Source organism: Rhineura floridana, chromosome 1 (assembly GCF_030035675.1).
Source record: "Rhineura floridana isolate rRhiFlo1 chromosome 1, rRhiFlo1.hap2, whole genome shotgun sequence".
Classification (NCBI taxonomy): domain Eukaryota; kingdom Metazoa; phylum Chordata; class Lepidosauria; order Squamata; family Rhineuridae; genus Rhineura; species Rhineura floridana.
The window spans coordinates 268,915,983-268,940,400 of NC_084480.1; the positions used below are offsets into that span (position 1 = coordinate 268,915,983).

The window sequence follows — 24,418 nt, forward strand, 5'->3', positions numbered from 1 at the left end:
ACTTCACCATTGAAATTCCTGTTGCAAAACATTCCCTCTCTCCCCCCTCCCCGCAACTGCCCCCTTTTTTGCTATTGTCACAGTTATCGAGTAGAATGGGGGAAAGCCCTGCAAAAAGCAGTCTTGGCTGTCCTTTGCCCCAACTTTGAGTGAACCGAAAGTGAAAAATGGGAAGGTCTGTAGCTCAGCGGTAGGGCATCTGCCTTGCATGCAGAAGGTCCAAGGTTCAGTCCTGGCAAGTTTTTCTCTTACAGTTTGAACTCTGGCTCTCTCATGAACTTACTTTTATCTTTTAAACCTCCCTAGCTCAACGTCCCCCACCCCAGCAACAACCATTGGCTCAGCCATAAATGTGTGGAGATTTTTACAGTCACAGGGCCCCAACACTCAACTGAATTGTCCACAAGGAAGCAACATTAAGGACAAAACTGCAGCATTCTTGTTTCCCATTTAGACATCTGTTATCACGTGGGGTACAGTCACCCTAGAGACTGTCTTAATTAAAATACTCTTATTCCATACTTTTCATTCCAAATAATCTTAAAGGTCATTGGCAGCAATATCAATAAAAACAAATCTTAAGTTTTTGAATAGTAATTGAGCAGCACAACAAAACATAATGCTCATCTTATCAAGAAACAACAGTCTAATTATTCAAGCCAAAGGTTCAGTGAAACTGCATATTTAATGATGCTCCAAGAGAGGAACTATCTGGGCCTCTTAGGGCAAGGAACTCCAGAGCCTGCGCACCACAAGAGAGAAAGCTCTGACATAAGTACCCAGCCTTCTGCCAGTGGTGGAATGAGCAGCAGAATCTCTCCTGTAGATCTGACAGGACAGGCTGTCTCATGTGAGAGAAATCCTATGTAGATTAATGAAGGTCCTCTACTAGACATCCAAATGTCAGCTTGTAGAAGAAATGGAAATGGACTGAAGAAAGGCAGCTCTTAATTGTTTAAGGATTCCCTCGCCTACCTAGAACTTTGGACACACCCAGAAGTCCCCACAGCCCCAGGGGATACAGCCCACTCAGAATGAAGACACTGCATTGTAAAAGGACGTGAGACAAAGTGGAATACCAGGAGTTGTGGGTTGTTCTGTTAATAGCTGCAAAAATAAATAAATAAATAAAAATTTTGAGGTAGAAAAGCCCACAACTACTTTTTGGGAAAATATATATATATATATATATATATATATATATATATATATATATATATATATATATATAACACTAAAAGTTACGTTTCTAAAAGCCTCACAATCTTCTATCATGAAATAGCTTTTACTAGACATAATCCCCATCTACCTTCATTAAAATAGAGAAAATAGCACAGAAGTGATCCTCGTGAGGAATCTGACTAATGAGCTAATAGCAGGGACAGCTAAACCTTTTTTGGTCCAAAAGCTGCACTGCCCATGATCAACCCTCTCAGAGCTTGGAAAAGTTACTTTTTGGAACTACAACTCCCATCAGCCCAATTAAGTGGCCATGCTGGCTGGGGCTGATGGGAGTTGTAGTAAAAAAAAAAAGTAACTTTTCCAAGCTCTGAACCCTCTAGGGCAGCCTTTCCCAACCAGTGTGCCTCCAGATGTTGTTGGACCACAACTCCCATCAGCCTCAGCCAGCATTGCCAATGGTCAGGAAAGATGGGAATTGTGGTCCAACAACATCTGGAGGCACACTGGTTGGGAAAGGCTGCTCTAGAGGGTGCACGTCAAAGTGTATGTGACCCAAGTACAAAAATAGATATGGCAAAGGACACAGTTTGGAGGCCTGGGGGGTACATAGTGGGGTATGGGAGTAAAATAAATATTTTAATAGGAACAAATTGTGGGGGCACAAAACCCTTTTGACATCATGGAATCATAGCAGGGGACCCATAAGAACAGATTTTAAAAAATGGCAATGGGGGTGCTTAGGAACCACAATCTTGGGGGGCATTTGCAGCCCACAAGCTGTGGGTTAGCCAAACCTGGCTCATAGCGTTGTGTACAATACAGCTGTCAATTATTATATGAAGTTATGCATCAAGTCCAAGACAAAAGTAATAAATTAGAATGTTATTTGAGAAGATGATCTAGAGGCCAGAATAGAAGAGGGGGAATAGCTCAGAACAGAAGAGGGAAAATGACTATATTATGAGATTAAGTTACATCAAACTCAAAACCATCGTTTGGGGGGGCAGCCATTACAATGGATATGCTTTTGGAGTACTGTACCTAGAGATTTTGGCAGCAGATTTCTGACAAATTCATTGTGGTCCCCTACATGTAGGATGCTGTACACACTTGTGTTCATCAGCTCTTCTTGGTTGTACCTTAAGTACTGTGTCACATTCTCTGACACAAACACCACATTACCTTCCAGGTTCACAACGAAGAAGAACCCATCGAGGGCCTGAAAGGTTAGAAAATAACATATTGTAGTTCACTGTTGAGAATACGTATCAAGATAAAAGCAGCTATGCTATTATCATCTCCTTAACACTGAATCACTGCAGAGAGAAAAACAGACTTTATTTGTTAACTGTCCTGTTAAACCTTCAAGTAGCATACTATCTTTAGCTTTTCTCTTGACTGAGGGTGGGGATGTGAGAAAGTAGTTCAGTCTCATTAAAATATATTTTAAATTTGATATGAAGTTTTCATAGAAAAAAGCAGTTGTGTTGCTTAGCAACATCTGTTATACTGATGCAAGCATGACTGAGCATAAATGCCAAGGAATAAGTCGGAACTTTTGTGCATTTAATATTGTATCAACAAAAGAGAGCAAAACCATGGACTGAATTCAACATATATCCATTAGATACAAGAAAGTTCCAGCCAAACATCTCCCATGCAAGATGCCTCTCAGACTGCAGCAAAGGTAAGTCTACTTAAATTCCCTCCACAGGTCCCTCCCAGCCTAAATTAAATGTGCTCCATTGACTTGCATGGAAACAAGTTGTCCTCTGAATATTTTAAACCTTTTTAATAAAACACACACACACACAAAACACAGAGTCAAAAAGATAATAAACTCCTGTCTTTTGCAGCTACCTTTTGTTGTAAGGGGAGACCATGCTGCAGCACTGCCCATCATAGCCAATTTCTTCATTGCTTTTTATAGGTAGCTGCCATGGGAGACCCCAAAATGACTTCTGAAGTGAATACAGAAGCTGGGTAGTGTTTGTGAATCTAGACATTATACACCTATAGTGATATCCTGCATATAATAACCAGTAAGAAGAACAATCAGAGTTTCTGACTTCCCCTCCCTCATTAATCAGAGCTCTTGTTTTGCTCCGAGAAGGGAGTCAGCAATTCTGTGGATTGCTAATCTGAGTGATTTGGCTGCTTGGATTTTCTGCTATCTAGATTAAAATTAATCATTTTAAGGAAAAATACCTCATGCCTTCTTGTGAGTGTTGAAGTTAGTTCAGTCAAGGGTAGGGAACCTGTGCCTCTCCAGATGTTGCTAGACTACAATTCCCATCACAGGACATGTTTGCTGGGGCTGGTGGGAGTTGGAGTTAAACAATATCTGGAGGACCACAGATTCCCCGTCAATTGCTTAAACTAAGCCTTCAGATACCAATTCAAGATTGCCCCCTTCCTCCTAGCCAAGAACAAACCATGGCTACAGGTGAGGGAGAGATTAACCACAAGTCCAAGTTTAGATGATAGTGGCATGGGAATAAAAAAGACAAAGGACGAGCAAACTAGGTGTCAGAGTAGCGATATCAGTCACTACTCTGGAAGGTTTGACACAGTGGGTTGTATAGCACAGTGGGGAGGAGAGCCTGGCTGGGAGTCCAGAGTCTGTGAGTTCAAATCCCCACTTGTGTCTACCTGGTTGTAAAGGGCCAGCTAAAGATCACCCCCACAGTGAGTGGCTCAAGGGTTACGTGCCCTGTCACCTGTGCAGCCGTGGGCAAGCTGCATAGTCCCAAGGAGCCCAATTGCCCCCCAGCTGGCAGTTGAGGACAAGAAAGGGGCTGTCTTGTGCAGCTGTGGCAAGCTGAGCAGGCCCTAGTCAGCTGGCGAGGACTAGCCTCAGAGGGAGGCAATGATAAACCCCCTCTGAATACCACTTACCATGAAAACCCTAGCCATAAGTCGGGATCGACTTGAAGACAGTCCATTTTTTTCCATTATGTGTTACATGTTTTTACTGTTGTGCACAAAATTTTCAAATTTGTAAAAATATTAAAAAATGTTTATTTATATTTTAAAACAAAATAACACTGCAATCCTAACTAAAGGAAGTCCCCTTGAACTTAATGAGGTAAACTCCCAGATAAGTGGGGTTAGGATTGCAACCATAATAAAATAAATAAAAGCTTTGTTATTCCACTGTATATTAATGATTTCCTTACATGTTAATTGCACATTGACTTCCCTTACTGGCTACAATGAAGCAGGACCTAGCATTTCTCACGTAACAACTGGGAATATTGGCTGCACATTTTGCTTCTGAATTTTTTAAGAACTACAAACTTGCTTCTTTTAAAAATACAAGGCTGGAACAAAGGTTTGAGTGGGCCCTGGGCAGCTACATTTTTGCTCATGGATAAAATGGCCTGAACGAAACAAAGATTTAAGGATCTAAACTGGGTTATACAGCATTATGTTTGGACAATATTTTATTGTTTCTTCTTCTTGGTTATATGCAGCTGTTCTTTACTCAGCTTAAAATATTAAAACTTAAAACTAGCAAAACAGATGAACAAAATTTTAGTGTTTGTGCTTCAGACACACTGCACTATCAAAGAAACTTCTGAATTCAACAGGGAGCAAGCTCTATGCAGAAATCCCTGTTCGACAATCTTACGTAGAGGTTCAAATTTGTGTTGTTTTCATTTAGCTGAATCTTATCCGAATAGTTACTCATTCTAGAGACAGAAAACCTTATGCACTTCACCTCAAGCATCATTGGTCCAAGGGCATCCTTGTCAATGACACTCTGACCTGTAGATGATACATCAGCTTTCTGCACTTCATCTTCATTGGCTGCCGCTGCTTTTTCTGCACATAAAAAAGAGAAGCAAACACACACTCTGTGAGCTGAAGCAGAGCAATTTAAGAAGATTATACTTGCCACTAATTATAGCAAAGAGGCATGGCAAGCCAAGATGGAACTAGTCACCACTTCTAGACCTGATCTGATGCAACAGTCCCAATTCCTTAACCATGGAAAGGGATATCAGGAGCAAATTGCAGGATTGTGCTTTATCCCTACAGCCCCCCCGACCCCTTTTCAGGTGAAGCCTTCCCAGAAGACTTCATCATTGCTAAGGGTTGCTAAGAAACCAACTAGAAGCCAATTATGCTGTTCCACAATTGGTATAATGTTTTTCTTGGGGCCTACCCCAGTCAACATCCTGACAATCTGAATCACTTTTAGTATGAGAACTTTACAAAAGGCAGCCCACACAGAATGTGTTATAGTAATCTAATCCGAATGTCACTAAACACAAATTAACATGACCACATCATTCTCTCCAGGAAAGGGTGCAGCTAGTGTACTAGTCAAGTTGGTAGAAAGTACTCTTGGCTGCTGTTACCAAGGCAATCCAGAAGCACTTAGATCCAAGAGCACACCAAAACAGTGAATCCAAGACTTCAGGAGGAATAATATCACTATCCAAAACAGGGTATCTATTTCATGATCAGATAAAATCCCGAGAGCATAACTGGGTGCATGCCATGAGCACATATCAAAATGCAGAAGGTGAATTTTGAAGGACATCTTTATTGTTGACAAGTATGGTATGCTCAATAGTTTAGTACCAATAAAATACCTTGGATTATGCAGACAATGGAGTACATGTTTTGGTTTAACTCAGGTTTTACTAACCTGCTGCTCTCCAGAAGTTTTGGACTAAAACTCCCATCAGCCCTAGCCAGTATGGTGCTGGTTGGGGCTGATGGGAGTTGTATTCCAAACATCTGAAAGACACCAAATTGGCAAAGGGCGGTCTAATTAGCATTCCTTTCTATTATGCAGATGGACAGAGGCACAGGATGGGCTGAAAAATTAGATTTATTCAATGTATGAACTTGCTTCACATACAAAAAGCAATTTACAGGGATAACATATAACATACAGTAAAAATCCATTAAATGAAATAATATACTAAAAATGTGTTCATCCAACAGTATAAAATAACCATCCCATCCACATAAGGATGAACACACACACAAAAACAACAACCAAGAGCCAGACCATTAGCACTGTCCAAATGCACTAAAAATGTCTTTCCCTGGTGCCAGAAGGATGATGAAGTTGGCCCAGCTGAGCCTCCCAGGTGAGGCCATTTCACTTGTTGCCACCTTCCAAACATCTCTTGGAGGGGGCACCTAAAATGTTTAATCTTAGCATCTGGGTAGGTTTATATGTGGAAAGGCAGTCTTTAAAGAACTGGGGATGTGAGTTGTGCAAGGCTTTAATGGGTGAAAGCCAGAACACTGAATTAGGCTGGGAAACAAACTGGCAGGCGGGAAGGAGAGCCAGAACTGGAGGTTTTATGTTCAGAATGTCTAGTCTTGGTTAGTAGTCTGGCCACCACATTCTGCACTAGGTGCAGTTTCTGTACCATCTTCAAAGGCAGCCCAAAGTACAATGCATTGCAGTAATCTAATCTAGAAGTTACCAGAGCCAGAGACCACCAAAGCCAGGCGAGCTCTATCCAGACAGGGTCACAGCGAGGCCACCAACTGAAGCTGCTAATTGATTTAAGGATGTATTTTAAACTGTTTTTATATACTTGGGACCTCAGGTTGAAGGTTTTATTATTACTATTATTATTATTCCAGGAATACCCCCAAACTGAGCACCTTCTTCTTCAGGAGGAGTGTGAGCAGGTCTAGAACATATAGAACAGGTTGTATGTCACCTATCCAGTCAGGAAAACCACCTAGTAACAAGTGCAGCTGTCCTGTCTGGATTAAAGCTTAGTTTATTGACCTTCATCTAGTCCACTGCTGAGGTTAGGAAACAGTTCAGTACATCTACATGCCACCCCTGCTTGCAATGTATAAGGGAAAAGAGTTGTGTGTCATTAGCTTATTGAAAAGAGTTGTGTGTCATAAGCATAGTGAGGACAATGCACTCCTTGATAACTCCACATAGTGCTTTCATGTAGAAAAGATCAAATTCTGCTGAACCCCATGCTGGATGCTCTGTGGGACCAAATCAACCTTCCATGCACCACCTTCAGGAGCCAACCATTCCCAACTCATACAGCAGCTCTGAAAGGATACTATGATCAACATTACTTAAGCTGCTGAAAGGTTAAGGAGTATCAACCAGAGCTGTGGAGTCGGTACACCAAACCTTCAACTCCAACTCCTCTATTTTTCTACTGTCCGACTCCGACTCCACCCAAAATTGCTTCTGACTCCACAGCCCTAGAAAGCGCTGTAAATGTCTTTTTAAATTGGAAGCTCTTGTAGGAGCATTTTTATCGCTGCCTGAATATGCACTGATCTTGGCATCACAGCATTTGTCTTCATCTGGGTCCTGTGTCATACACTGACACACAAAATGTTTTCCGTCTTGAGTTATGGTGAAATGCTCAAATACAGCTGACTTCATGGGAAGCTTCTTTGACATTTTGAATTTATATTTTAAAAAATTTGTCAATCAAAATTTATTTTGAAGCCAGAGTCAGAGCCGGTACATTTCTACCGACTCCGACTCCACCCAGAACTGCTCTTGACTCCAATTCTGACTCCACGACTCCGACTCCACAGCCCTGGTATCAACAGGGACATATTTTCCCCTATCTCTCTCCCAACACAGATCATCATGCAGGCAATAAAGATGGTCTCACTGCCAAACCCTTGACTGAAATGGATCCAGAAAATCAATTTCATCCAAGAATTCCTGGAGCTGGTTGGTGACCACCCACATGAGAACTTTGCAGAGGGAAGAGACATTAGTAACTGCTTAGTAGTTGTTCAGATCTTCTGTGCCCACAGAAGATGTCTTAACGAGTGGTCTTTCTGACACCTCTTTCAGGTGGCTAGGGACCACCACTCTCTCTCATGATGAGGCATTAATCACCTCCTTGGTCCAAATGGCTATGTTCTCACTGCCCAATTTGGTCCAAATGGCTATGTCAATACCTGACTAGCCACAGGTATATGAACTTCAGAATAAAAAGGCCCATTCCTTGTTGAAATCCCATGGATCTTGCTTGGGGTGCACAAAATCTTATTTATTTATTTATTTGTTTGTTTGTTTATTTATTTATTTATATACCGCCCCATAGCCGAAGCTCTCTGGGCAGTTTACAGTAACTAAAAACATTAAAAACAAATATACAAATTTATATCCCGCCCTTCTTCCTAGAAGGAGCCCAGGGCAGCAAACAAAAATACTACAAGCACTCTAAAACATCTTAAAAACAAAAGACTTCAAAACATTAAAACAAAACTTTTTTTTAAAACATATTAAAACAAAACACCTTTAAAAACATTTTTTTAAAAAGCAGCTTTAAAAACATATTGAAAAGCAATTCCAACACAAATGCAGACTGGGATAAGGTCTCTACTTAAAAGCCTTGTTGAAAGAGGAACGTCTTGAACAGGTGCCCAAAATAAAACAGAGATGGCGCCTATATAATATTTAAGGGGAGGGAATTCCAATGGGTAGGTACTACAACACCAAAGGTCTGCTTCCTATGATGTGCAGAATGAACCTCATGGTAAGATGGTATCTGCAGAAGGCCCTCACCTTCAGAGTGCAATGATCACCTAGGTATATAGGGGGTGACATGATCTTTCCAGTATCTGGCCATAAGCTGTATAGGGCTTTGTAAACCAGAACCTTGAATTTGGCCTGGTAGCTAATGGGCAGCCAATGCAATTTTTTCAGCAGCAAGGTAACACAAGTTGGTGATATTCTGCCACAGTGAGCAGTCACGGTGCTGCATTTTGCACCAGCTCCCAGACCAATCTCAAGGGCACACAGAGCGCATTATACATGCCCCACAAAGAGCGCATTACAATAATCCACCCTGGAGGTTACTACTGCATGGAAAACAATGGCCAGGCTATTCTGGTCCAGAAACAGCTGCAGCTGCCTTACCAACTAACCAAACTCAAGGGCTGCCCTTTACTGGGCATCACAATAATCCAGCCTGGAGGTTACCAGTGAATGGACAACTGTGGTCAGGCTATCTTGGTCCAGAAACAGCCGCAGTTGTCTTACCAACTGAAGCTGGTAAAAGACACTTCTAGCCACTCAGGTCACCAGGGCCTCTAGCAACAAAGACTGATCCAGGAGCATAGGGCCGATGCCAGGCATGCCTGGGCTCTTGGGCACCAGCCTGCCCCAAGCCCGTGGCTCCATAGCACTCCCCATACAGGCAGCGTGGGGCTAATAAGCCTGCCCACGCACCCCACGTACCTCTTGTGTCATGTGAATGATGTGCGTACATAGTGTGCATGCCTGCTATCAACCAAGATGGCAGCAGGGGTGTCAGCACAGCACATATGGCATTCACACTGGCGTGAAAGGTAGGTGGGGCATGCGTGCAGGCTTACTGCATTCTGCAGTCTGCATTGGAGGGTGCCTGGGAGCTCCCTCTCCAAGGTAGGGTCGGTTTGCAGGACCTGATGTCGCTGCAGATCATAGAATGGATCATAGAATGGGAGTGCCGCCTTCCTACCCTAAAGAGGGGCCCAACCTGGGCGCCCTCTGGCCCCCCGTCTTGCAAAATACCCCCGGACTGCAAACCTGCTCTTTCAGAGGGAGTACGGTCCCATCCAAAGCACTCAGTCAACCAATTATCCAGACTCGGAACCACCAACGCACAGTTTGCTATTGTGGTTTATGAGAGCTGAACAAGATATAGTTGTAAATCCTAAAACTTCTTGTAATACTGAAATTCCAAATGCTGTCATTTATTGCTATTTTGATAAGACCTAAATAAAGGAGTTTAAAAACAAGTTATTTCTATGAAAAGCAAACTACGACTGCTTAAAATAAATGTGAGATCCCACACGCCATTTTAAGAATAACTGACAAATCAAAGCTTATTAAGACTGTTTTACTTAAATCAACAATTTACACTTCCTACATCTGTGGACAACCAGAAGCCCCACACTGATAATAATTAGTGAATCAAATATGTAGCTCAACTCACACTTGCATAACAGCTGCTACTTAGGAAATGTAAAGTGCTCATTATGCAACCGAGCTATACCACACATGAACTATGACCTTTAGTATAATTTATCAAGTAGGCTATGTTTGAATTATTAAAACCTACATCAAAGAGGGAAGAATGAATATACAAGGTAATCTTTTGTTACTGAGCTCTTTCCAAATGTTATAGAGTTTACAAAACAAAAATGTCAGATAGATGGAAGAGAACACTTTGGATTTTCCACATTTCTATGGCAGCTTGATGTAAAGGAAAGTGCTTGTGTGCACAGTGGCAGCACATTTCCAGAATCAACTGCAACAGATGCCATGGACTATCTGGATCCTATATAAGCCATTAACTATTATAACTATGCTGTCTCAAGCCCTACTTACTAGCCTTTGACATTTAAGCGAAAAGACTATTTTATGTTTCTTTTATTATCTTATTCAGTAAATTAATGTTGTTTTTAATTCAACCAAATGTATTGTTAAATTAACAATATCAACACAAGACTTTAAAGATGTGGGAACTGAATAAAATCTTGTTATTCAATTAAGAATTAAAGCTACTTGAAAGAAATTAAGTAAAATATTCAAACAGGAACATACATACAAATTTACATGTACTTTAACAAATTCCTTGCTAAATTTCATAACAGTCAAAGCAAATCTGGAAGCTCTGAGACATATTTCATCTGGCTAGACAGGAGATTCCATTCATGCCAGGACATGTCCATACACACCAACAAATCGTTCTGGATTATAGCATTACATTATAGTAGCATTACTCAAGAACTTGGGAAGGCATTTCTTGAAAGCATGAAGCTAATAAGATTTGTAGGGCAAGGTGATGCAAATTTTCACAAAGCCCAATCTGCTGGCATTGACCTGATGAAGTTGATCCTTGTCTACAAAATTGATGCCGTAACAAATTTCATAATTGGTAAGGTGCTATAAGTTTCTGTTTGAGTGCAAAAGGCTTACTCAGCTACTCTTCTGGAAATTGTGAGGACCTTGAAACCATTATTATTTTTGTCTAAATAAATGTTCATTGTTTCTCCAATTTGCCACTAATTGATTCAGAAGCTCTGACAACCACAAAAGTATCCTGCCAACAGGTTATTTTTTATGAATGAAAGACAAAACAGAGAAATAATATGGCTGAAAGGCATAAGATTTAAATAAAAAAGTAGGCACAAACCTATTTAGTTTTATTCCTGTTATGATATGTACCCTGTAACTACTTCCAGCCTCGGTGAAAGGAGAAATTGGTGGCAAATACAGTGACACATGGGAAATTAGTAACCTAAATGCAATTTCTGGAACTGTGACAATGAAGTAAACCAGGAAAAAATAAGAGGCACAGTTCATTATAAATACATAATGTTGGGAAACTACCAACAGTAGGTTCTGGGATTACTTGAAATTTACTGGGGAGAAACTTCAGTTTTGCAACATTCCATCATGTTAAGTATTCACAGTACTGGTAAAAAAAACCAAAATGCCAAGTCCCAAACAGCATAGTTTCAAATTTACAAGTATTTTAACAAACCAGTGTTTCAGCAATTAAACAAGAGTTTTACAAAGATAGCAATCTGTAAACATGCCATATTCTGGACCAGTGTAATGAAGCATTTAAAAGTTATTCATACTCTTTAACTATTGAGAAGATTCTTTTAGTTTTCTTTTTCACAACATTCAAACCTTGGACTCTGAAATCTGTGAAGCTCTGATGGCCTGTAATCATGTTTTAGTATTTCAGTCAGTAGGAAAAAAGTGTCCATCACTCTCATGTGATTTCATCAGTTTTTCAAAAGAGAATATAACATTAACTACCATTCCAATTTTAAAACTTGGCAGGAAGGCTATACCATCCCGAGCCATGCCTGCCTTTTATTTAGATAACGGAGAGAGAGAAAAGAATATTTCAGTTACATTTTACAACAGAGTAAAAAGGAGCCATTAGTGCAACAGGCACATTTACTGCTAAAAATGAAGATATTACAGGAAAACATTAATATCCCCACAGAAAGGTTTTAGGAGGTAAAACAAGGGAGAATTATGCATCTGTACTGAACTAAAATTAGAAAAGCTGCCATATGGCTTTGTGAAGCCAGCAGCACATTCTTATTCATTAGGAAGCATTCTGCCAACATAAAAACACAAGGCCCTTCCTGCACTCTCAAAATGTGTTTATCTTTTCAACATTAATGTGCAATATATCATCAGCTTGCTGAAATCTCCTGCAGTGCATATTTAAAGAGCACAGCTGCACTATTTCCCAGCTTGTTTACCCATTGAGATCAGCCTTAACAGTGAAAATTGCTTCATTCCCTTCCTAACACACACCCTCCTTGTCAGCAAGTGAGAGTTTCTCATAATCTGCAGAGAGTGACATCCATATCAGCCAATCCCATACTACCAATGATATCACATTTCTTTTCCACCTTCTTCCATTTGACGGCTGAGAACAGAAAGCAGACATACTTTCCCTTTAACATTACTAGTGATGCTCAGCTGTGTAAATTAGTTTACTTAACAGATTAATCTGAAATAATTCCATATCATAGTATGCTTTCATCTTCATACATGTTCCTCAATCATATCAGCCTATATAACGCCGAATACTGGAGATGACTGACTGTCCTGGAAATGGTTGAAAAGTAACTTGCTAAAATAATATCTGTATTAAATTTACTAGAGCAAATTGATGAAGTAAAATTTACTAGCTTCAGTCACCACTTGAATGGCAGAGTCTTTAAAGAACAAATAACCTGAACGGAAAAACTCATTTTAAATCCAGTTCCATAGGGTTTTTATCACTTTACCTTTGAGAAGAATGCTCGAGTTGTTTTGAAAGTGAACACTACACCATTAATTACACCGCCATGAAAATGCTGTTTGAATCACCAGTGACTAGTTCCTAGGTCTAGTGTAAAATGACTGCTAGAAGCTTTGGCTTCACAAGAAGAAAAGCAAAAAGCACAGAAACTAAGAACAAAAGGAAAACAACAATACAGGATGCAGCAGAGCCAACAGAAACAAACACAAGGGATTCGGACTGAACAGAGTACATGACATCTTTTGTCAGGCAGTAAAAAGGAAGGTCTTGCAGGTGCTGCCTTCAACTGTGGCACTGCCTGTACAACAGGGAAGCACTGTCAATCACACCTACTACGAACATTTTTATTGCTCAGCACTTACTACATGATGATCAAAGGCAACAAACCATAACATCTTTGCAAACAGAGATTAAGGAACATAGGTGCCCACCTTTGCCTGTGCCTGCTGCCCTTATCCCTGCTTCTCCTTATACATTCACTTTTCTCTGCTAACACCACTGCTCATGCAAAACCAAGAGATCTTCTGCATCTACAGCAAGCAATAGCAGCAAATGGTACTCTACGCACTTCTTCCCACATTCAGGGCCCTATGCAGGCTCTAACTACTGCTCGTCTTGGATCCTGCAAGCTCAGAGTCCAAGGAAAATAATAGCTAATGTACAAGTGCTCCTCCTGCTCCAGGGTAGTGTCAGCAAATGGACCTTCAAGGTACAAAGGAGATCCATACTTGTGTATACAGCCCATGTTGTTCTGGGTTGCATTTCTGAATCCAACAGTACTGGTCATCAGGATGCAATTGGTACATGCTAGTGGCAACCAACAAACTGTGAGACTCATCCAAACTGGATGACATTGAATACAAATATAAACGCAAGTTCCTTTTATGCATTTTAGGGGCCTAGGCATTGAAAGGCTGACCTCACTTGACATTTTGTTACTTCCCCGGCCCTGTCTATGTATCCACCATGGAAGTCTGAGCAGGGCGCAGGGTTAGCAGCATGGCCCTGCTGCCCTGTTGTTACCCAGATTCCCAGTCTGGCTACCACCCTCAGCGTGTCCCTAAACTGTAGGTTTTCTAGCTGTGCTCTACATCCAGTTGGCTGTGAAAAGCATAAGGCTTTAACATACACCAGCTGCCCTCAAAATAGGAGACAAACTTGACATCAGATGTTTGGAGGAAGTATGACCTCCAGATGTATGCTAATGCCTAACTCTACACCTGATCTATTTGCCAATTGCCAACACCAGCATATGCTTTCATTTAGCCATTAATTACCCTTAGCAAGAACAAAGTGTCTTCTTCAGTGAGCAGTGCTCCTACCAGTAAATTCATCAGTCATTTGCATCCTTTGAGAACAGGCCCTTTCACCTCGTTTTGAACATGGAACTGAACTGGCATCCTTTGGTTTTGTACTTAGGGTCTTAGGCCAAGTACAGTGTTGACTTATAACGCTTATACAGTTTGGCTCACAGCCCTCACCTTTGATAGGTACGATCACTTGTTTCGTACAAGTGGTAGGAAACTTTAGCCTCAGTCTCAGCCTTACTTCCCTTTTGTCTGGGTTGAACCCAATAGCAGGGAGCCTCTGGCCCATAATTAGGCCCTCAAGGCTTCCCCGTTTGGCCTATGAGGCCGTTTTGGCCAAGTCACACCCACCTGCACTATACCAGATGTGTGGGGCAGGTAAAGACACCACTGGGCCAAAAGGGAGTTTGCAGGCATCAACGTTCAGCTGATTATTGAAACTTGAAAAGCGCCAGGCACGGAGCTTTGCAAACACAGAAGATAAGTTGATCATCAGGGTTTGCAAAACACTGTATTTTGCTCACATGGCTATTTTCAAAGCATGTAGGCAAAAACAGGTCACCTGACATCACTGAGATACCAGGTACCTGACAGGTGGGTGGCCCCACTCACTGCCAAATTTGGCTCAATGGGGGTGTGGGAGATAAGGATCTGGTCTGCAGGCTGCATCCAGTTTTCTATTCTTCCTTTAAGGGGATACAAACATATGTTATTTCTTAAGACAATCTTTCTATTTTTTGAACAATATTGAAAGGGTTCTAAAGAACTCAGGATTTTTTTGGGGGTGCTACAAAGTGTAGGGCACCAAGGCGGCCTGCAAAGCCTTGCCCACCTTTAGTCGCCTTCCCTCACCCCATTGTCATTTTTCTGGATGATTCATAGTTTGTCATTTTTCTGGATGATTCATAGTTTGTCATTTTTCTGAATGATTCATAGTTTGTCTTTCAATATCTGCACAGTGTGACTTATATCTACAGACTCATGCCTAACTTGTAGTCTTGGCATCCCTTGTGTCACTGTAAACTCAGGAAACCTGATCCTTCTTTTTCTTATTTCCTTGGAACAGGTAATTATTAGCATTTTAAACTTTCTGTTCTTCTCTGTTTCCTCTACTTCCCATATCTCATTGTCCTTTCTACTCTTGTGTGGCTCAAACTGCTGCCATTTGCATTTGAATGTCCCCTGATGCACCTAAGGCCTCTGTTGCAGCCTGCTGGATCCCTAGTAGCACTCATTGCTCCTTATATGGCAACATCCCTACCCCTCTTTGTGTCTCTATCATACAAACAAGTAAAGTGTATACTGTTCATCTTGGCAGGGTAGTATTGAGGGAAAGTGTGCCTCCTTAGTGTCTGTAACTGCTGTTGTATTATGGTGATACAAGCTGCACAACTAGAGTAACTCTTCAATGCACTTGTAATAATAAACAAATGTCCTTTAAGCCCAAACTGGAACTCTGTGGTTCATACTAATCTCCCACAGTAATTGAGATACAGCTTCTCTGTGACATACCATGAATATGGGCCTCTGGTGTCTGTGGTGACACATGGTCATAATGTGTGATCAGGCACACAGCTTGTTAACATATTTTAATGCATGAAGGTGGCTATATGCTGCCCTGGGCTCCTGCTGGGAGGAAGGGCAGGATATAAATCAAATAATAAACAAATAAATAAATATATAGACAGAAAGATGGTACATTCAGTGAACAGAAATAGCTTATTACACATAATGCAACACTCCCCAATAAGAAGATGTGTTTACATTCTCTTAAATATGAGTTACAACTCTGGTGCAAGAACTCTCATAAGAAAGAAAACTCTAATATTCCTACATACAATCAATTGGTTGACAGTATGCTTCAAATACTTTTCTATAACTTTTCTATACGTTAAAGCAAGATTTAATATAGTTACTAATCCACATAATGCAAAAAAAACCCTGATGTCCACTGTGATCTGTAATGAAGACCATTTGTAAGTCTGTTTTGCCTGTGGAAGACCATATACTTTTATAGGTCAGGCTACATTATACACTGTGAAGCAGATATGTGAGGGTTCTGCCATGGGCTCAGATCACAGCCAGACATGGGAGGAACTCAAGATACTTTTTGAGGGTTAGCAAAAGTTCAACCAAGCCATAATCTGAACTTGTGATGGAAGCTCTACACAACCAGTTTACCTTAGATATAACGAGGGCTTAAAAATAAGAACAAAAAAGTGGTTGTGAAAGTCTGTCAGAAATCTAAGAAGGTTAACAAAGAAGAACGTGGCCATGACTTTTGAAGAGTGAGAAGCGAGAAGGATGGATTTCAAGCCACAATGCTTGTGTGACATCAGATAAAATAATCACAGTGTTTTCTAAAGCAGTGGTGGGATTTGAAACTGCTTAACCTTCTTAAACCAAACCTTTAAAAATGTACACAAATTTTTTTGGGGACATTCCCCAAACCATATTCTAATGTAGTAGTAAAATGTCCCTAACCAAATTCATCTGTATGGTGTCAGAAGACAGTCTGCTTCATTACAGCAGTTTTTATTTGAAAAACGGTTGTCTTTTTAAAATCCTAATACTTTCCACTGGCTGGGACAAAAAAGCATGCCAATGGGAAAATCAATAGGCTCCTACTGGGTGGAAGGGCGGGACATTAAATAAATAAATAAATTTCTTGGAGTTTTTGTTTTTGTCCCAGGCTCTTTAGTTTTCAGACAGAAAATTCTGTATGTGCATTAAAATATGCTTCCTTGGATCAGTTTTGCTGGAATTGTTTTACACCAACTCATTACATTGAATCTTCTTTCTTGAACAAAAGTATGTCAAGTGGAAGAATCAGTTTATTTCTTGGGATATTTTATTTCCCAGGAACTTTTTTATTTACAGATAATAATAGATGGCAGCTGGTTGACATTTGTTTACTACTATGACAATATCCTAGAAAGACTAGTCAACTGTTGGGTAAATTCTGCAATGAAAAGTGTACTTGGGATAGGATTTTGTTCCACATCTGTTGATGAAGGTAGTCCACAAATCTTCAGCAAAAATGTACCTCGCTGACACTGCCAAATTATAATGAACGTACACAGAAACATACAGCCTGAGATATGTAAAGAAAAAACTAAGGCACAAACAGATTTAGAACTGAACAGACACCACTAAAGAGCAAGTGACATTATCTGTTTGAAAAGAATAAAAATTGATCAATAAAACTAATTCAATAGAACTGAAATTGTATGTTTCCAAGCTCGATTCAAGGTGCTGGTTTTGACCTATAAAGCCTTACACAGCTTGGGACCACAAAACCTGTTGGAACGCCTCTCCCGATACGAACCCACCCGTATACTACGTTCAAGATCAAAGGCCCTCCTCCGGGTGCCTACTCCAAGGGAAGCTCGGAGGGTGGCAACAAGGGAGAGGGCCTTCTCAGTGGTGGCCCCCAAATTACGGAATGATCTCCTTGACGAGGTGCGCCTGGCGCCTACACTGTAATCTTTTTGGCACCAGGCCAAGACTTTCCTCTTCTCCCAGGCATTTTAGCATGTGTTTTTAAATTGTTTTTATATTGTTTTGAATTTTAAAATTGTGTTTTAAATTGTTTTTAAAATATGTGTTTTAAATTGTGTATTTGTTTTAATGTTTTTGACAGCTTGGAAAAGTTACTTTTTTGAACTACAACTCCCATCAGCCCCAGCCAGCATGACCACTGGATTGGGCTGATGGGAGTTGTAGTTCAAAAAAGTAACTTTTCCAAGCTCTGGTTTTTGATTGCTGTAAACCACCCAGAGAGCTTCGGCTATGGGGCGGTATACAAGTGCAAGTAATAAATAAATAAACAAACAAACAAAAGATGTAGGAGATAGGCTACTTGCACCTGTGGGCCCAACCTGGTTCATGGGCTTTCCACGCAACCCCCAGTATAGCTCCTGTTTCCAAACAACCACCCAAACTAGGCAAAACTATAATTTGTGCAACACACAGTTTGGCTGCAAACCAGAGTTATAAATGATCATTTTGAAAAAGAGCAAGAGAGGCTTCAGTGGAGCATTAATGTTCCTATGCCTAATCACTGTTAGGCTAATTTGGGGCATGGTTTCAGGCATTCTCCTCTTCCAGGGGTTTATTTAAAAACCATAGCACTGTGTTACACCTGCATTGGTGCCAGCTATGGTTAATCACATGAACCAGATTTCCCATCTCAACTTAAGCTTGAATCCAAAGTTTAATGAATTTTCATACCCTGGCTATGAGGAAATCTGGTTAATATTAATGCAGATGTAATGCTATACCATTGTTAAAGCAAGCCATAAAAAGGATGGGATTTGTCTGGGATACAAACGATGAGATAAGGGAGTAGATGGCATGGACATCAGGAAAATTACTTCTGCAGTGGGCCAGATCCTCTATCAAAGTGGCAGCTGAGGGCACGAAAGGACCTGGGGAACAATGCCAAGCCCTTTGTTGCCAGTCACATAAAGGAAAGAGCCCTTTCCTTATGTCTCAAGTTCACATGGCAAGTGAGCCAATAGGAAGAACCAATTTGATTGGTCTTTTCCCTCCACTGAGTGAAAATCTTGCCCCTATTATAGATGAGCCAATGATATAGACCGAAAGAATGCACAGAAACAGATGACTTGTTTGTCATCTAAGAAAAGGCCAAGAGAAACAACAGTCAACTCTATTAAGTCACAACTTTTAAATAATTTACACTATGGACTGTTTAGTGCCTTTGCTCCCAGACGTTGGATCAAATAAAATATTGCAACTTTGCACCATCGCAAAATGATATTTGACCAGTATGATTTTATTTAACAGAGTTGTTATCCATCTTTCAAAATGTAGTGTGTTCCCAAGGCAGCACACAGTATCTAATAAAAGCCATTTAAACACAGTAATTTTTAAAAATCAAACCATTTCAATTTCATTCTATTTTGTTCTAATTAATTCCATTTTGGCCAGCAATTTCAGCATAAGGACTAAAAACAGGGTCCATAAGGAACAACCTCATCTACTCCCCTCAGTTAAAAGCAATCTGAAATAAAAATGTTTTAGGGCCCAGCCCAAGGAGGAAGCAGATTGTATTTCCCAAGGGAGGGAGTTCCATAAATGTGAAGCCATCGCTGAAAAGGCCCTCTCTCTGATGTCCACCAGCCCAACTTCCCTTCATGGTGGGCATATGAGCAGGGTTGCTTCAGCTAATCTTAATTGGTTTGACAGGTTTATATGGGAGGAGGCAGTCCTTTAAATAACTTGGTCCCAAACTGTTAAGGTCTCTAAAGCACTTTACCAACACTTTGAATCTGGCCTAGAAACAAACAGGTAGCAGTGTAGCCAACACAGAATTGTTGTAATATGGTCTCAGAGTTTAACTCCGGTCAACACCAAGGCTGCTACACATAACCTTCTTTAAAACATTTTAAGTTAATGGTACCCAGAAGGGTAAGTGGAATTACAATATTCACAAAAATGTCATTCTTTTAAAAAATGGGATTTGTTGTTGTTGTTATGTGCCTTCCAGTTGATTACGACTTATGGTGACCCTATGAATCAGTGACCTCCAACAGCATCTGTCGTGAACCGCCCTGTTCAGAACTTGTAAGTTCAGGTCTGTAGCTTCCTTTATGGAATCGATCCATCTCTTGTTTGGCCTTCCTCTTTTTCTACTCCCTTCTGTTTTTCCCAGCATTATGGTATTTTCTAGTGAATCCTGTCTTCTCATTATGTGTCCAAAGTAGGATAACTTCAGTTTCATCATTTTAGCTTCTAGTGACAGTTCTGGTTTAATTTGTTCTAACACCCAATTATTCGTCTTTTTTGCAGTCCATGGTATCCGCAAAGCTCTCCTCCAGCACCACATTTCAAATGAGTTTATTTTTCTCTTACCCGCTTTTTCCACTGTCCAACTTTCACATCCATACATAGAGATCGGGAATACCATGGTCTGAATGATCCTGAGTTTGGTGTTGAGTGATACATCTTTGCATTTGAGGACCTTTTCTAGTTCTCTCATAACTGCCCTCCCCAGTCCTAGCCTTCTTCTGATTTCTTGACGATTGTCTCCATTTTGGTTAATGACTGTGCCAAAGTATTGATAATCCTTGACAAGTTCAATGTCCTCATTGTCAACTTTAAAGTTACATAAATCTTCTGTTGTCATTACTTTAGTCTTCTTGACGTTCAACTGTAGCCCTGCTTTTGTGTTTTCCTCTTTTTCATCAGCATTCATTTCAAATCATTACTGGTTTCTGTTAGGAGTATATACGTTTTAAAATATTGCTTCTAAAGTATTTATTTTTTTATTTTTACCAATGGCAATTACAATTATGAAAAGTTTGGTGATTACATGAAAAAAAATGGCCATAGTATATGGCATCCAGTTCTCCAGGTCCTTAATGGTTGTTGCTCTAGTCTACATGAAAAGAAAACTGAATCTTGTTTCCATTCTTGAGGGACCTGTTGAGCAACAAATCTACAGGCCCATCAAGAACAGAAACGAGGCTACATTTATCCTACTCTGTAAGATTGCTTCCAACGAAAGGAATCCAGGTACCCAACAAGTCAACCGATTTCCAGGTTATGCTATGCCACCAACAATTTTCTTGAAAACATAATTTTTAAAAAGCCACTGAGCCTGAAAGTAGAAAACAAAAATAAACCACATCCTTGTATTCAGTTTTTTTATTCATTATTTTTCCTCATCACTGAAACCCTGAAATAATTTGATTAAAGTAGTAATAATCCATTAAAGATATTTGCATCAAGTTTTCCATATGCACATTAAGCATCTATTCAACAGGCTATTATAAAAAGGACCTAAGTTCTATTCACACTAGCCCTTGCAACATGAGGGCAATTTATGCATTACATTTTTAACAATACAATCCTGAGCACAGGCGCTAGAATAAGTATCATGGAGCTCAATGGGACTTATTTCAGAGTAAATATCAAATGCTCCTGGATATCATTAAGGTTTCTTTAACGAGGAAAAATTTACCTGTCTACTTTCTTTTTTTTTTTTTTTCAATAATTTTTATTCAGATTTTCATAAAACATACAAGACAAAATCATAAAACATTCAAAGACAAAAAACAAAATCAAAAATAGTTAAACAAAAAGAAAAAAAGAAAAAAAAAACAAAAATAAAAAATAAAGAGTAAAATATTGACTTCCCATTTGTCAAAGATCAAATCAGTTATAAGTCTATAATATATAACAATCCTGTCTCTTAAGTCATATTATAAAATCACTTTCCTCCAGTAGTTATCTTACTTAATCATCAAATCTCATAAACATTACTTTATTCTTTCCACAAAAAGTCAAAGAGAGGTTTCAATTCTTTAAGAAATATATCTATCAATTTTTTTTTCCAGATAAGCATATCGATTAATCCATCTCATTACTAATTATGATAATCTTATTGTCATAACCATAGTCAAAATAAACATTTCAATTAATCCATCACATCAGAATCTGTTAGGTTCAATAATTTCAGTAGCCATTGTTCTATTATCTCTATTAGTTCCATTTTCCATCTTCCATCTTCAGTAGTCTTGTTAAGTCCAGTAATTTCAATATCCAATCTTCCATTATCAGTATTCCATAATAATCTTGCTGTCAAAGCCATAGTCATATAGTAAGAGTCTGATGGGGATTACCTCTATCCCAAATATTTTCTTGCCATCCATTCTGAATAGGTTGCTGAAATACTGCTGTAAAATCATATCTCTGTTCTTTTTTTCAAAATACACTGGGTCATCTCTTAAAAGTTTTTCCATTGTCACATGGCTGCAGTTAATTCCATAGATTTTCTCTATATTGGGCTCCATCACATCATTCCAGTCCAGAAGATTATCCATGCCATTGATAACTTTATCTCTAGAATCTTCATTCATTTCTTCAGAGATAACATTGAGTTCCAAACAATAGATTTTATTTCTAAAGTCCATAGACTCCAAATCTTGTTCCTGTTCCACGTTGGTTCCAATCTCCGGGATCTCCTCTCTCACAGGGACCCCTATTCCAGTCTCCAGGGTCACCTCTCTCACAGGGACCCCTGTTCCAATCTCCGGGGTCTCCTCTCTCACAGGGACCCCTTCCAGGGTCACCTCTCTCACAGGGACCCTTATATCTTTAATCTCCTGCTTCATTTTACTCAATTCAATTTTCATTATCTCAATCTCATCCATTATTTTCTGAAACATAGTTATTTCCAGATTTTCAGCCACTTTCTTAATTGCCATTTTAAAAGAAAAATATAGGAAAACCACTTCTTATTTCAGCAACAATTGGGTTAATACTCCAAACTTGGTGACATCACAGTATAAACAGAGCAGACAGCCTTATCTCTCCAATAGTTAAGTAAACAAAATGCAGTTCCCAGGATCGAAACAATTAATGGCAATCGTCAAGAAACAGATTCGTCAAAATAAAATAGACCAAAAAGAGAGTAGTCTCAAAACAGTATAATATTTTTCAAAATAAAAATCTGGAATAGAAATCCCTCTTCTGTGTATATCTTTAGAATGCAAATCCAGGACAGCTTTTTGCAACAAAAACAGAGATAAGCTATTAATTAGTGCGTAGCAGAGAGAAGTTATGGCTCCCCAGTGAGATGTCAAAAACTGATCAATCTGGCAAATCTCTTTTAAACAGCAACAATTTAAGTCAAGTAAAAGAAAAATATAGAAAGAAGGGTGCTTGCCTGTTAGTGCGTTCTCTCTTAGAAGATAAGGTGAACGTTCGCTTTATCAGATAGAGCTTGCTGTTAAAAATCCGTCCCACCTTCGTCGGCTGGACCTCGTCCCATAAATTAATGAGATCTGGTCGTCCCAACAAAAATAGGCTTTGAGGTTAATCTCTTCGTTTCTCCCTACCCGGGAGAAGTTTAATCAGTCAAAAAAAAAAGAAAAAACTGACTGATATATCTGAATAAGCTTCTTTTGAGGCAGGAGCCCGTCTCAAAAGCAGGCACAGGCTAAGTCACCCTTCCCGGAAGTCACCTGTCTACTTTCAAGAATGACTAGCACTGCTAGGCCATTTTAGGTTCTTTGCATTCCAGCCCCTTTCTTCGAAAGTAGCCACACAAATCTTTCCTATGTTACATAGGATACAGGAATACTCCACAATGTAGCATAAATGTGCTTCCAAGAGTAGGAGGTAAACAACTAATATAGTTCAGGATTGTAGGTGTGAAGCTCAAGGGTTGCTGACCACATAATTTGGTGACACAGATACTGCACAGGCCCAGAAAGGGGGCAGTGTTCTGAATGAGGGGAAATAAATGCATTAGTAATTTTTATAATAGTACCAAAGACATTACAGCATTATCCTTATCACCATATACAAGAATGAAGTCTGTTGCTGTTCCAAAGCCCTACCAGGTACATAGGCCTGCAGATGACATTGCACAAACAACATGTAGTATTCCAAAAAACATCACAGGTAACCCTTAGATAGTTTGCTCCTTATAGCTAACATAAGAAGAGCATGTAGGCCAATGGCCCATCTAGTCTGGCATCTTGTTCTCATAGTGGCCAACCAGTTGCCCATGGGAAGCCTGCAAACATGACTTGAGGACAAAGGGCACTGTCTCCTCCTGCAGTTTCCAGCAACTGGTATTTGGAAGCATAATGCCTCTGACTATGGAGGCAGAGCATAACCATCATGGCTAGTAGCCATTGATAGCCTAATCCTCCATTAGTTTGTCTAATCCTCTTTTAAAAGCACCCAAGTTGGTGGCCATAACTGCATCTTGCAGGAGCGTGTTCCAGCGTGTCCACGTGTTCCAGTGTTATAAGAGAGAGAAAAACTATTCTCTATCCACTTTCTCCATGCCATGCATAATTTTATACACTTCTTTCATATCACTTGTTTCTCACATTTTCTCAAAAGTTCTCAAAGCCTGCAACCTTTCCTTCTAGGAGAGTTGCTCCATCCTCTTGATAACTGTGGTTGCCCTTTTCTGAACAATATCCTATACAATATCCTTTTTGCTTTACACAGTATGCAGCTCCACCATAGACAGAATCCTGCTTTGAATGTATTTAAACAATTTTTTGTTGATGATGTTTATGTTTTTAGCAATGTGCTCCTCAAATTCTTTTTTAGCATCCCTTACTGTCTTCTTGCATTTCT

General features: G+C 39.8%; 1 protein-coding gene across 15 annotated transcripts in view; it reads right to left on the reverse strand.

Moving 5' to 3' along the window:
- The window catches only part of NCOA2 (nuclear receptor coactivator 2), a 211,312-nt gene that overhangs the window by 54,886 nt on the left and 132,008 nt on the right, over nt 1–24,418 (reverse strand). For all 15 annotated transcript variants that reach the window (XM_061601097.1, XM_061601069.1, XM_061601050.1 and 12 more), the window contains 2 exons: nt 4,907–5,010; nt 2,224–2,401 (listed from right to left, as the gene is read on the reverse strand). In XM_061601097.1, the coding sequence (XP_061457081.1) occupies nt 2,224–2,401; nt 4,907–5,010 (282 nt within the window). The remainder of the gene's footprint in view (nt 1–2,223; nt 2,402–4,906; nt 5,011–24,418) is intronic.